General features: G+C 36.9%; 1 protein-coding gene across 1 annotated transcript in view; it reads right to left on the bottom strand.

Moving 5' to 3' along the window:
* Positions 1 to 2,847: 2,847 nt before the first annotated feature.
* The window catches only part of pgrmc2 (progesterone receptor membrane component 2), a 35,292-nt gene continuing 24,976 nt past the window's right edge, over positions 2,848 to 13,163 (bottom strand). Inside the window, exons 2-3 of the mRNA XM_039751701.1 lie at positions 9,104 to 9,259; positions 2,848 to 4,284 (exon numbers count right to left, since the gene is read on the bottom strand). Coding sequence (XP_039607635.1) covers positions 4,187 to 4,284; positions 9,104 to 9,259 — 254 coding nt within the window. The 3' untranslated portion in view covers positions 2,848 to 4,186. The remainder of the gene's footprint in view (positions 4,285 to 9,103; positions 9,260 to 13,163) is intronic.

Raw genomic sequence — 13,163 nt, 5'->3', positions numbered from 1 at the left:
TGATGCTCCGAGAAGATGCAAGAAGCAGGAAGAAAAACCCAAAACTGAAAGAAAGTGACAGTCAACAAGAAGGTAAGGCCAAAAGGAAACACTGGAAAGTGGACGTGGTGAACTTTTTTTTCCATAGAGCAGCATTTGATGAGGACAAGGATCTCGGCATCAGTTTCAACCTAATATGCTTAGACTTAATCTGGATTCTTGCATACCAAGCAAAACTTGGATTTCTTTACTGTTGAAACTTGTCAGCCTCCCACCCTACCTAAATTACAGCTCCTAGTCTGATGATCACAGTGACTCCATATAACTGAACATGTCTGGAAACTTTAGAATAGGGAACAATACAAATGAAAACCAAAACTCAAAAGTAAGTTTATGAACTCCTTCTACCCTGATTAGTTAAAGTGGTGTGATTCACGATACAAAGCGCTATGCTCAAAGCAGAAACAAGTGAATTAAGACTGAATGGGGTGGCTATAAATCCACACCACCAACACATCACTTGAGCCAACGTGAACGTTGGTAATAAGCAAGTGCCTCGTAAAAGGCTTCGTGCCACATGGCGATCTCTTGCCAACTCTGCTGTATTTCATCTAATTTTTCCTAAAGGTCATTACTGGATAAAATGGCAGGGGGATAAGCATAACAGGCTAAAGAAGTCTCCTTCAGGTTAGCAACCCAAGTTTGTATCCCATGGCATCTGTGTAGCTGCACCATCAGATTTAAAAGAAATAGTAAAATCGCTTACTCAGATTGTTCAACCACTATTTTTTTTTTTGCGTAAAACCAAATCTGTGCAGCTATGGTAACATCTCCTCCTACCCACACGGCTAACCAAGAGGAGTAAAACTCGACAGGCTACAAGAGAAGAGCTTAACGCCACAGACAGAATCCTTTATAATAAGCTTACAAGCAACACATGAAAAGCTGCAAGAATGGCACAGTGGGCAGTGCTCGTCTTTCAAAGTGACTAGAAATGCATTTTGAGAGACGCTGTGCAGACTGTTTTTTAATTTAAAGTTGGATTTTTTTGAAGATGCATATCAATATTTTGCTTAATTTCTAAAGAGCAGTTCATTATTTGGCCATGACAAGTTGTCTAAAGTACATTAAGGAGAAGAAGCCCATTTATTACTACCTCAGAGGACCATCCAACTGTGAGATGGACATGAAAATTGACGACAGGTGCCATCATTGAGTTGGCCATTTTCAGTTTGTAAACCATTTCACATAACTAAAGAAACAACACTTTAACATGCAGCCTTGTGGATGAAACAGTCATATGGCCAGGCTGGAGAGATTTCAGAGGTGGTAGGCTACTTGGCCTGATCATAGCTGTGAAAAGCCCTGTGAGAGAAATAAAGTGAAAGTGTTAAAATTACATATTAAAAACACTAGGTACTGCAAGCCTTTGAAAAGAAGGAGTGATGCATTTTAAATACTTGGCAAAAAAAAAAAAACACTTTACTAACACTAAAAATCAAAAGAGAAATTCTGGTATTCACTTTTATAAAGTGGAGTTTGCATGTTCTCCCCGTGTCTGCGTGGGTTTCCTCCCACAGTCCAAAGACATGCAGGTTAGGTGCACTGGCGATCCTAAAATTGTCCCGTGTGTGTGCCCCGCCCAGGATTTGTTCCTGCCTTGCGCTCTGTGATGGCCGAGATTGGCTCCAGCAGACCTCCCCGTGACCCTGTGTTAGGATATAGCAGGTTGGAAGATGACTGACTGACTGACTTTTATAAAGCAAACATGAGTGAGGCTATGTTTAAGACTGGCTTCCTGTATGTTCTGTGATAAGAGAAAAACTGAACCTGGTAACAAACGCTACTTACAGGTAACTTGGCTGTGAAGAAAAACTGGACATGCACGCCATCCCACTGCTGTGTCACAGAACTTGCAGTCCAAACCGATTCAGTGCCATGCGTTCTGCCTCTGGTATCCTGAAGCACTTGAGATGACAATGGAGAATTAAGGTGGCTCAGGAAAACACACAAATCAATTCATGGCAGCAGGTTAATTATCACAGGAGCACAATATAAATTCTAATGAAGACACATCTATTTTACCACCACCAATCTTCATGCTTTGCACTCATATCCATACTGATTATGTACAAGGTTCATCAGTTTAAAATTACCTTGAATTTCCAGTACCCCCAACCACTTTAAAGATGCAGTACATAATTTGAAAGGATTGTAGAAAATGTTTAAGACGCTGCAACAGACACAAAATATAATCACCAAAAGACCGGAGCTGGAAACATTTTAGGCCTGAAGAGGAGAACTCATTGCTGAAATTCTGCAGATATTTCAAATTAGCCTTGAGATAAGCAGCATACCCAGTGCCCACAGTTTCAAATGTTAATCTCTATATCATCCACAAAATATGCATATCTAGGCGTTGTATGCAGAGCACTTCAGAAATGGAAGGAAGATAAACACGTAAGGAATAAAACAAAGAAACACAAGAAAGAAAGAAAAAGGCATTATTGCCAATGAGCTCACGGAGTAAATTTCATTTAGAAATTAAAAGCAATGGAGTAGTACAGTAAAGGGTAGCAAGTGCTGAAGTACCCAACACAAAACTAGTCTTGCACTGGTAAATCTAAAAACTCTTTCAAGACCAGGAAGCACAATGAGCACAAAGTGATAAGGGAGTGATAGAGGAGTCTTGCTATTGAGCAATCATGTGTGGTTGGTATGTTACCGATAAGCCCGCTGCTGTTCCCCAACACCCACCCACCCACTTCACACACAGAGGACCTCACCATTGTCAGTGACAGTATCAAGAATGTAAGAAACGCAGAAATGATTTTGCTTCTGCCGAAGTTTAATATCAAACCCCACAAATTCTTTAATAACCAAATTGTTTATTCTGCTTGAACATGTCGTGTCTCTTTTCTGTTGCACCTTCTACACAGCTATACAAAGCCCAAACTGGAGCTCAGTTTACTCTGTTATACATGCTTTCATAAAATGGTATGCACATATATTTACAGGACTGGCAGCTCAACTTCCCACAGTTCATCTAACCACCACAAGTTCATTTGGGACTCCTGGATCATCTCTCACCCCTCCCCTTGTCTGTCACTCTCCCTCATATAAGAAAAGACAGCAAGGTTCAACAGAAATAAAATAAAAAAAAAAAAAAAATGAAGCAGTGGGGGCATTTGGCCTTTACAACACATACAGTAGGATGTGAAATGTATTAACTACATGAACATCAGTAACACTGAATAGAATTTGCAAAGTTTATATACAAAGATTGACGAAAGAATTCCTTTCCAGTCCAGTAGCATTTCAAACCGAACAAGAGCATGCCTGTTGTCAGATTAAGAACTGGAAGTGGTTCCTCTTCAGCAGAAGACACATCACTGGGGCATTGCTTCTTTTTCCTCTGAACAGTTCAAGTTTCATTTTAAATAGAAAAAACAACTGAAATAAGGCACAATTAATATCTGATCATTCTGGGAAATACGGACGTACAGCTGATTTTTGTAGCATGTAAACATGGTAGGTGAAAATCCCCTGACCCAAACAAAAACAAGCCCTCTAAAAATGAAGCCAACAAGAGACCTTCCCTTTTCAATCTGAGATTTGATGCAGTTTAGTGGTGCAAGGAAAAAAACAAAAATGAAAGACACTAAACTAAAAAACGTACATTCTGATGGCATGGAAGTGAACCCTCTACGTGCAAAACTACCAACACATTTAAAAACAGAACAATGGCATGAACCGGTTTGCAAAAATAAATGTAGGCATAACAGAGAAATAACTTTAAAAAGGCCCCTAAAGCTTTTTGTGTCAAAATCGACATGCTTCAGAAGCTTTTAATACAATAGCAAAAGCTGATCAGCGGAGAAAACAAATCCACGTTGTTCTTATCAAGCCCCCACCCCCAAGACCCTTCTCCTGCCCCTGTCACTCCCACAAATTTTAACAAAACATGAAGAGTTACTCAACAATAAACAGTGACAATTGAAATAATAATAAAAAAATGTTGGCAGCAAGAATTCGATGCTGGATCGTTAAAATCCCTCAGAAGGATAAACTTTTCCTTTACACAGAACAGTAGGTTTTAAATCCTCGGTCGGCAAGTTGAAACTCAAGCTGAATATTGTTCTGTGAAAGAGGAGGGACAAAAGGGGCAACAGCACTCTAAGGCCTTGGCTTTGGTTCAGCAAAGAGTTCAGTCATGTTTGATGTGATCCTTTATGTCCTCTTCATCCGTATATTCCGATGGCTCATCTCCAGGCTTCAAAAGCCGCCCCACATAATCGTACTTTTCTAAGGATAGAACAAGCAGACAGCAAATAATTCAAAAGACAGCTTAAACACAGCTTTAGTGTCTTCTATTACACTAACCATTTTTGATAAGACTCTCACAACCCTAGCTGATTGTTACCCATGTGAAAACACTTCATTTTGTAGTTGATTTTGATTTAAAAAGACCATGCTCAATGTAATAATGCAGTTTGTTATTAAAAAGTGTACTGTATTTTGTATGTTTCCAAAATAACTGAGCGACGATCAGTTCAATTCTTTCACATGGCTGGAGCCATATCAATTCATTACATTGATAATGGCTTATTTTCTTTGTTTAAATATGTGGAATTATTTAGCATTTTTATATTTTACACTCCTGCAGTGGGCTGGCGCCCTGCCCGAGGTTTGTTTCCTGCCTTGCACCTTGTGTTGGCTAGGATTGGCTCCAGCAGACCCCCCGTGACCCTGTCGTTAGGATATAGCGGGTTGGATAATGGATGGATATTTTACACTCCATATACGCATTTACAGTAAAGTTGATGTTTTGCTAGTCTGGATGTTTTCTTTCTGGATTATTTTGTTGGTCCTTGGTCATGAATTACTAAAACAGTCTTGCATATTTGTTTTTGCCTTACCTATTTACACAACTCTGGACAGTGAGGCCTTCCATTCTATGGCTGCAAAAATTTGAAAAGTGATTACATTTATGGGTGTTGCAATATTATAGCTAATCGTTTAAAAATGTTTCCAGCACAAAATAAAGGAAACAGTTTTGTTTTCAATGATAGACACTAAACATTGTAGTAGAATTATTTACACATGCTGTATGATGTGTCCATTACAGTTAAACACACAAAGCCACCCACACTACACAGAGCAATTCTCTGCAACTTCTCACCAGTCACTCTCCTGTATCTTGGCATTATTTCTGAGTGTTACATGACAGCTACAGCATTTTAGTATCTCTAAGATTTCAATATTAAGTATGTGGACAGCATCACATGGGGTCAGGGTCCTACAAAGCTCAGTGGCAGGCATAACCCAATGTCAACAAACAACTACGGAGCAATGAATACGTATAAGAAATGTTACAAATCCATGGTTGGGGAGTCAATATTATGTGTCACCAAATGAACAAAAATCCAGAGATGGGAGCCAACTAGCACAGGCCTGAGAAGCATTGCACATCTGCTTTCAAACTCCCTATTTCTACACTTCCCTGCCTGCTGCACTAACACTCTCTAAAAGCACGATAACTCACTCATGAGATTTTCATGTGTTTAGAACTTGGCAACTTCAATAACAGTAGCATTTTCATTTACAGCACCAATCAGCCCTTTTCACTAAATCCAGAAATGACACATTGACAAGTAAATCTACTTCCTGTTACTCTGCCAGTAATGGAGGATGTGTATTCTGCTCCTGTATTTTTGCAATGTTAGAAGCATCGTTAAAAAGCACAACATAACAAAAGTATCAAAACTGGACAAAGATGGTAAAATTTACCAATATAATTACTAAGGTAAGTCCATTAACGTTATTATGCCTGTATACTGACAATTTCAGGTAACTTTTTTCCATATTTAACATTAGCTTCATACATTTCAACAGATGTCAGTATACTGTAATTTAGAAAAACACAAAGTAAATTGGCTGTAATCTTATAAAATAACCATATGTGATCTGTGTTTTCCAAGTGACCATTTATTGTCACATTGCTTTTTTATGTTTGTTTTATGGGAGTTGTTAAGTTCCTGACATGAAACACACAGACATACAACATTTAAACTTACGATTTATATCGAAAGTCAAAAAAGAACAGTTCAATAATATTGCAGTTACGTTAAGTTGTACACACTGACCAGGAGCACGAGCCATTCCATGGACACAGTTCCATTGAGGAGGCACAAGCTGTGCGGTTTTCTCTCAGCACAGACTCTCACACATTAACTCCGAGACAAGCATCTGTCCTTTCAAAAGCCGATCCCCATATCAGTACAATACTAAAGTTCCAGTTAAAAAGGCACAGCATCAATCTTAGTGCAGCACACAAACTCATCAGATTTAAAGTGCTAGCTACAAACGTAATGTTGTATACAAAAATTTGGATTTTTATCTTTATTGATTGTTTGCATGTATTATCTTTACTATGCTTCATCGGTGGGAAAGCTGCTGAAACCCAGGCAAGGAGAGTTAGGAATTTGAATGCAGAGGAATAAAACTGAAGCACTTTTTTTATGATCCTGTCATTGTTTAGGTAAACTGGGAGAGAGTTTACGCATTGACAACGCTTCCCGGAATAGTGAAATGGGCTAATTGTCATACGAGATGAGCATGATGTGTCCAAAACAACACCTAATTCATCTATTAATAAAATTTAAAAGCTGTGGGTAACTGCTAGGAAAAAACAGAATAATCACTGAAGAGCTCAGAATAGCATTTTCACATCTTTGGAACATGTCAAGAAAAATGCTGAAAATCTGAAATATTGGCCTCGTTTTTTCCCCGAAGTATAGGTTCTTAGGGCCAAATACCTGTGCTCACCTACCTCTCAAGGAAACAAACCTTTTACATGCAGCTGTTCCTTGATAGGCAACCTGAACATGTAAAAATAATACATTTCAACATTTATTTTGCAAGAATGTTCACCTCATATGTACACTAAATGTGACACTATAGTATAATTCTATTATTTTTGTAATCAATTACAGTGAAAAACACAATCACTTAGCACATTAGTGTCCATAAGGGTAGTTTTCCAACTCAAAACTAATAGGAAAGATACTTTTTCTTGTATTAAATAGCTTTTGTGAAAATTAAACACTCCAGTTATCCTGTATTGGTATCATACTATGTTGATTTTGAACAGAAAATGTATATGTAATAAAACAGCAAATGTTATCAATTTATATAACTACTAGCGAATGGGAGCCCGATCGAATCAGGTTACAAATTCTACGTTTGTGAAATCCATACTTTCACTGCAAAGAATTATTTGTTTTTTTAAGTCCTTGAAATGATTTTGTTATCATGGCACTGATTTGTCCTTAAAACAGACCTTTTCGGGGGATGTAATGAAGAGCTTTCTGTTTAAACAGGGCTGCGAGACGTGAACTCAACTCTTCGGCGCACCTCATTTGATTTTTTCTGGCAAACAAATTTTCAAAACTAACCGTATTTTATGACTCTAATCAGAGTCGAAGTAATAACTACGTTGCCATGGTTATTTTAGATCTGAGATCGGCTAAAATTTAAACAATGACCGTTATTAATACCCAGCCATCATTACTCAGTTTGCCAATAGATGTCAGAAGGACAGATGCCAAAACCGAACTGCCCAAGGATAGATTTCGACGTACCAAGAAAATGGCAATATGTTCTAAATTACTTACGGTTCTGGAGCTGTCGAAGGGTTTAAGTCAGTTGACGATGTTAGTCCTGGAAAGTACAACCCACCAAACCAACATTCCAAAAACCAAACGAACTTACTGTTATCTGCTCGAACCAACACCGACTTACTATACTCAGCTGTACAGCGGCATCACTGAAGCATTCGAACATTCTTAGCCAATCATGCAATACTGCGTCCGCATTTGCCACGTTATGTTCTAACTACAGAGGCAGAGTCCCATTGCATGGTTCTAACTAGTATTGACGCGAACACCATACATATGGGGTAATGACACAAACACCATACATACGGAGAGTATCAAATTATAAAGGAAACATAAAATAAATCAGACAAGAATTGACATTTAATGGGTGTAAATCAAATCTGAAATTAAAAAAGCACCTTAGCAATCACATTTAGAATAATCATAAATTGATACATATTTCACCACTTTCCCTAGATATACAGTATATATATATATATATATATATATATATATATATATATATATATATATATATATATATATATATATATATATATATATATATATATATATATATATATATATATATATATATATATATATATATATATATATATATATATATATATATATATATATATATATATATATATATATATATATATATATATATATATATATATATATATATATATATATATATATATATATACATACATACATATATATATATACATATATATATATATATATATATACATACATATATATATATATATATATATATATATATATGTATAATATATTGATAGCTACAGACTAAATTCAAATCCCTCCACATTAGCAGAATCTTCTGGCAACACGCTTTCCTAGTTATTACTTCTTAATCAAGGGTTAATGATTAATTACTTTTCATTTAAACAGATTCGTGATCTTATGCAGTAGTTAAGCACATTTCTATTGCGGGAACATATCTGTGTATCTGTGCAAGCACTTTGGGACATATTTCAATGACAGGAGCCATACTAGAATGGCATCTAGTATAAGAAGAAGTTTCTTTTATTAGTGCATAATTTGCTCTTAAGTCAATTTAGGTGTAACATGGTATATAGGAAGTCGTTAACATTGTGTTAATGGAATTAAAATGGGAACTTTTCAATAACAACCAAGGAAACTTATTTTAGCAAAGCATGTACATTCTAAGAAATCAATATCATCAATATTTCAAAAACATGTCAGTTTATTTTTATGTGGCCAAGGCTATTTGTCTCAGATAACAAGGAAGTAAACAGTTCTTGAAGCTTCTAAAAAGAAAAACTGGTAAACATGTAGCGTTTATATGTACTGCTATACTGGCATTTCTTGGTCATAATGACAATGATGCAAATGTTTTGTTTATTTGAACTCCACAGCTCTACTTAAAAAAAAAAATAAAAATAAAAACAGGCAGAAAACCACCTTACCTTTAAACTGCATCTCCCATTCTCTCACACTCTCCATCTGTACAGCATTTAAATCAGACAAATCATCATATTCATCTCGTAGTGCGTCTTTATCCAGGCAAAAGGTTGCTAAACCCCTTGATGCATCTCTTCCCGCAAAAATGCCATAAGGGCCATCTGTGAAACACAAACAGAAACACAAATGCATAAATGCAAAGCATGAAGAGTTCAAAGACAGTTTTGGCAGTACCTCTGTGTTTATAGAGACTAGAAGTGTAACAGAGTGGAGTACATTTTTCTCCAAAATAGTTCTTAACCTGGTGATCTGGGAGAGATTTTTTTTAAAATGAGTGGGTATTATAGTAAAAACATCTTCCTATTTGCCTTACCTAATCACATGCTTTTCTTATAAAGCACCATGAATGGCAGCAGCAGTAAACATAATTTGTTAAAACTGAAGTGAAGATCATTAAGGCGTTCGTGTCCCCCATCCCATCCTTAATCAAGTCTGTTAAGTTGTAATCAGTGTTGAGCATAGCTGTCTATTGATGGAGCTGGAGCTCCCCCAAAGCCATCTTCCATGTCCCATGGATAGGGTAACTTTACAGACTGCAGTAGCAAGGTTAATCTCTGTACATGCAACCAAATCAAAGATCATGATGCATCAGAGCAGGATGCCAACCAGGCATTGACAGCACTTCTGCAGCTTTAGTGCAATTAGTAAAAAGTCAAAATTAATTAAACCCAAGAAACAGGTCGAGTTAAGCAACTTTCTGCACTAATTCTGAGAACCATATCACAAAATCTGTTAGAGAAACGTTCCAATTACTGTATAAATATATTCCAACTGCATCTGCCCATTGTTGAATGAAACTTCAGCACATAAGCCATTTTTGTTTTGAAAAGAAAAAATAGAGAGGTTGTCTAGGGGAAATAAGTTTTAATCATGGGTATCATTATAAATCATATAGCTTTTAGATAATATATTGCACGTTCATTACCATGCTGCCATGAAGACATAGATAAAATTACTTAAGGGCAAAGATTAAAATTGCAAAATAAAGATAACACATACTTGGAGCCCAAAAACAAAAAAACAAACACAAAAACCACATAAGAAAAATGGCCTTACACTATAAGGCATAACTAGCATTACAAATCCAGTAAAACATGTTAACATTTAAATGCTAGCATATAGTAACTCCCAATGAAGGGGTCATGAGAATGTAAGAACAATACTACCAATTCAATTTTTGCAAGTTCAATGATTACATAATATTTACAACACTGTGAATGACCAGATAGAACTCTTACAATTGCCAACTGAATAACTGCAATGTATTGTATTTTGCGTTCACAAAACCATTAGCGCTGAAATCATCTGATACTAAAAGTGCAGTAAAACACTGATTAAACCGACTGATGAAAGGAAACACTGATAAACGCAAAGTAAAATGCTATCAAAGTAGATCAGTATCTTGTTTCTTCACCTTTTAACTTTATTTACTATGAAGCCATACCAAGTATTGACGCTTTTACTGAAACAATATGGAATTGGCACAGTTTTATTTCAGTACTTAGTCATTCAGCACCCAGAGATCTCAAAGGGCATGTTGAGTGTGAGTTTGTTTAAAGTGACAATGTCTGTTGTGGACTGTGTCCGGCAGTTTATCCCGGCCAAGACCCCCAAGCCGCCAGATGGAGCCCTCCCTGCAATGTGGAGGTGCCCTGAATTCCAGCAGGGCATCATGGACTTTGGAGTTGTAATACACAGCCCTGCTGGATAACGTCGGGGCCGCCAGGGGACGCTGCAGGGAGGCACAGAGACATTCGGTGTTCCTACAGCCCGGAAGTACATGCAGGTCACGAGAACGGAAGGAATAAAGTGCTTCCGGGCTGAAGAAGAAAGAAGCGTTTTGACCCACAAGTGCTAGGAAGTCACATGGACTGCAGGTTAAGGAGCACTTCCGGGTCATGTACTATAAAAGGACAGTGGGAGCTCCCAGGAGGGCAACGCGTCTGGGAGTGGAGGATTGTGATTTATTGATTAAGAATTGTTTATTTGTGAGTATAGTGCGGAGTGGTGGTGCTTGGTGCACTTTATTATGATAATAAATAATAATTATTGATTTTTACCTTGTGTTTGGCGTGGTATTTGAGGTTTCAAGGGAGCGATAGCGCCCCCTTACTGCCACACTGTTTATTCACATTAGAAGTTAACCTTGGCTTTTTTTAAATCTGTCTAGAGCCAATAGTATCTTCTTAATTTGGAATTGGACAGGTAAAAACATCCAAAAAAGCATCCTACACTGGCAATGGCCACATCTATTTGAAAAGCAGACACGGGCCTCTATATAACATTCACCTGTCCTTGTGTCCATGCATTAACTATATATGTTCCAACCCGGTTTCTATTAGCCACCAGCACACGCTGACAATACTGTTCAATATTTATTTAAAAAAAAATTTAAAAAAAGGATTAGAGATCTTCCATTTACAAACCACTATAAATAGGAAGATTTGGTTTTTACAAGACAGACAAACTTTGCAGCTGTTAATAAAATACGTACATATTAAAAACAGCTACATGTTTAATGCCCAGAATCCTTAATCCAGGTTTGATTTTTCCCCCCACTTTTTTGACCATACTGTATGTAATTTGAAAGCCCTAACAGATGTAATATGTGCCTACCAATGAAAAGCTTACAGTATAAGCATCCCCATTTTTCCAGTTTGTATTGAAGTTTACACAGTTTAAGGTCTCAATGTACTCTGAAATTATAGCATAAAACAAATAAACAGATAAATCATAGAATCATTTTATTTAGAAAAAATTAATTTAAAATTTTCATTCATACTTTTATAAACATAACAGCTGAAAACACATGTGGCATTCTTTGATTTATGTTATAAAAATGTTGCTTGGAAAGTTTTCCCAACACTGTTGTAGAAGTTCCCACAAACATATTGCGCTTGTAGGTTGCCTTGCTTTCACCCTTTTGTCCATCTGATCTCAAACCAGTTCAATGTGCTTTAAGTCACAAGATTGTGCTGGTTATTCCATGATCTGAATTGTTATTTCTTCAAAGGTAATTATGACATAGCCTAGAAGTGCAATTTGTAGGATTTATGGCTCAGACCTTTATTATAGAGCAAGATAATGACACAACAGAGAACACTGCATGGTGGTGCAAAATGCTGTGGAATGCCTTTTGGTTCAGGGAGCCATTCATTCTATGTGAAGCCATACCTCCTCTTCTTTGATAGTTGGTGTCACAAACCAAGGAGGCATCCTGTTGTTTACCCAATGGCGTACAAAAACCCTTTACCATGAAGCAAATATTTCAAATGTTGGTTCACTGGTTTATAAGACCTTCTTTTAGTCTTCAGTGATCTACTGGCAGTGGTTCTTGGCTATGAAAAACCCCTTTTTATTTTGTAATTTTAGCAAAAAACCTGTCAAAGCTGCCACTCGAAGTCTTCACTTTACATTGCTCACTCCAACCAATGCCCTGTGAGGTGCGTATAAAGCAAGTTTAGGTAACTATCTGAAACTCATCTTCTGATTTTGTTGTGGCTCTAAATGTACCGGGCCTTTTCCTGTCAGAGTTTCTTTCAGTTTCCAAGTTTCTTTTGATGGTATAGGAAACTGAACTCACTGGACACCTTGGCTTTCTTTGCATTTAATCTTATCACCTTTTGTCATTTCAGGTTATTCACTGAATTTGAACTGCTTAAATTTCAATAAACACTAGAAACATTGAGGTGTTCATGAGCTTTTGACTGGTAGGAGTATGTAGATAATCTTTGTGGTATGTCATCTATTGAAGTGTTTCTCAACCATTAGATGGACAAAGAGAGATAGATAGAACTTTATTTGTCCCCAGGGGGAATTTTTGGTTTTTACATAAGCTCTTTCAATAAATAAATAAGTAAATAAATACATACACACCTTGGTCTGAACACACACCAGAATGACTATAAAGAAAGAAAACTTCTTACTTGGCTGTCACAGAGAGGCATAATGCAGACATATTGCTGTTGGTTTGAAGAAACTCCTACTTGACACACTTCTGCTGAA

Source organism: Polypterus senegalus, chromosome 4 (genome assembly GCF_016835505.1).
Source record: "Polypterus senegalus isolate Bchr_013 chromosome 4, ASM1683550v1, whole genome shotgun sequence".
NCBI lineage: Eukaryota > Metazoa > Chordata > Cladistia > Polypteriformes > Polypteridae > Polypterus > Polypterus senegalus.
This window is presented reverse-complemented; position numbering and strand designations above follow the sequence as displayed.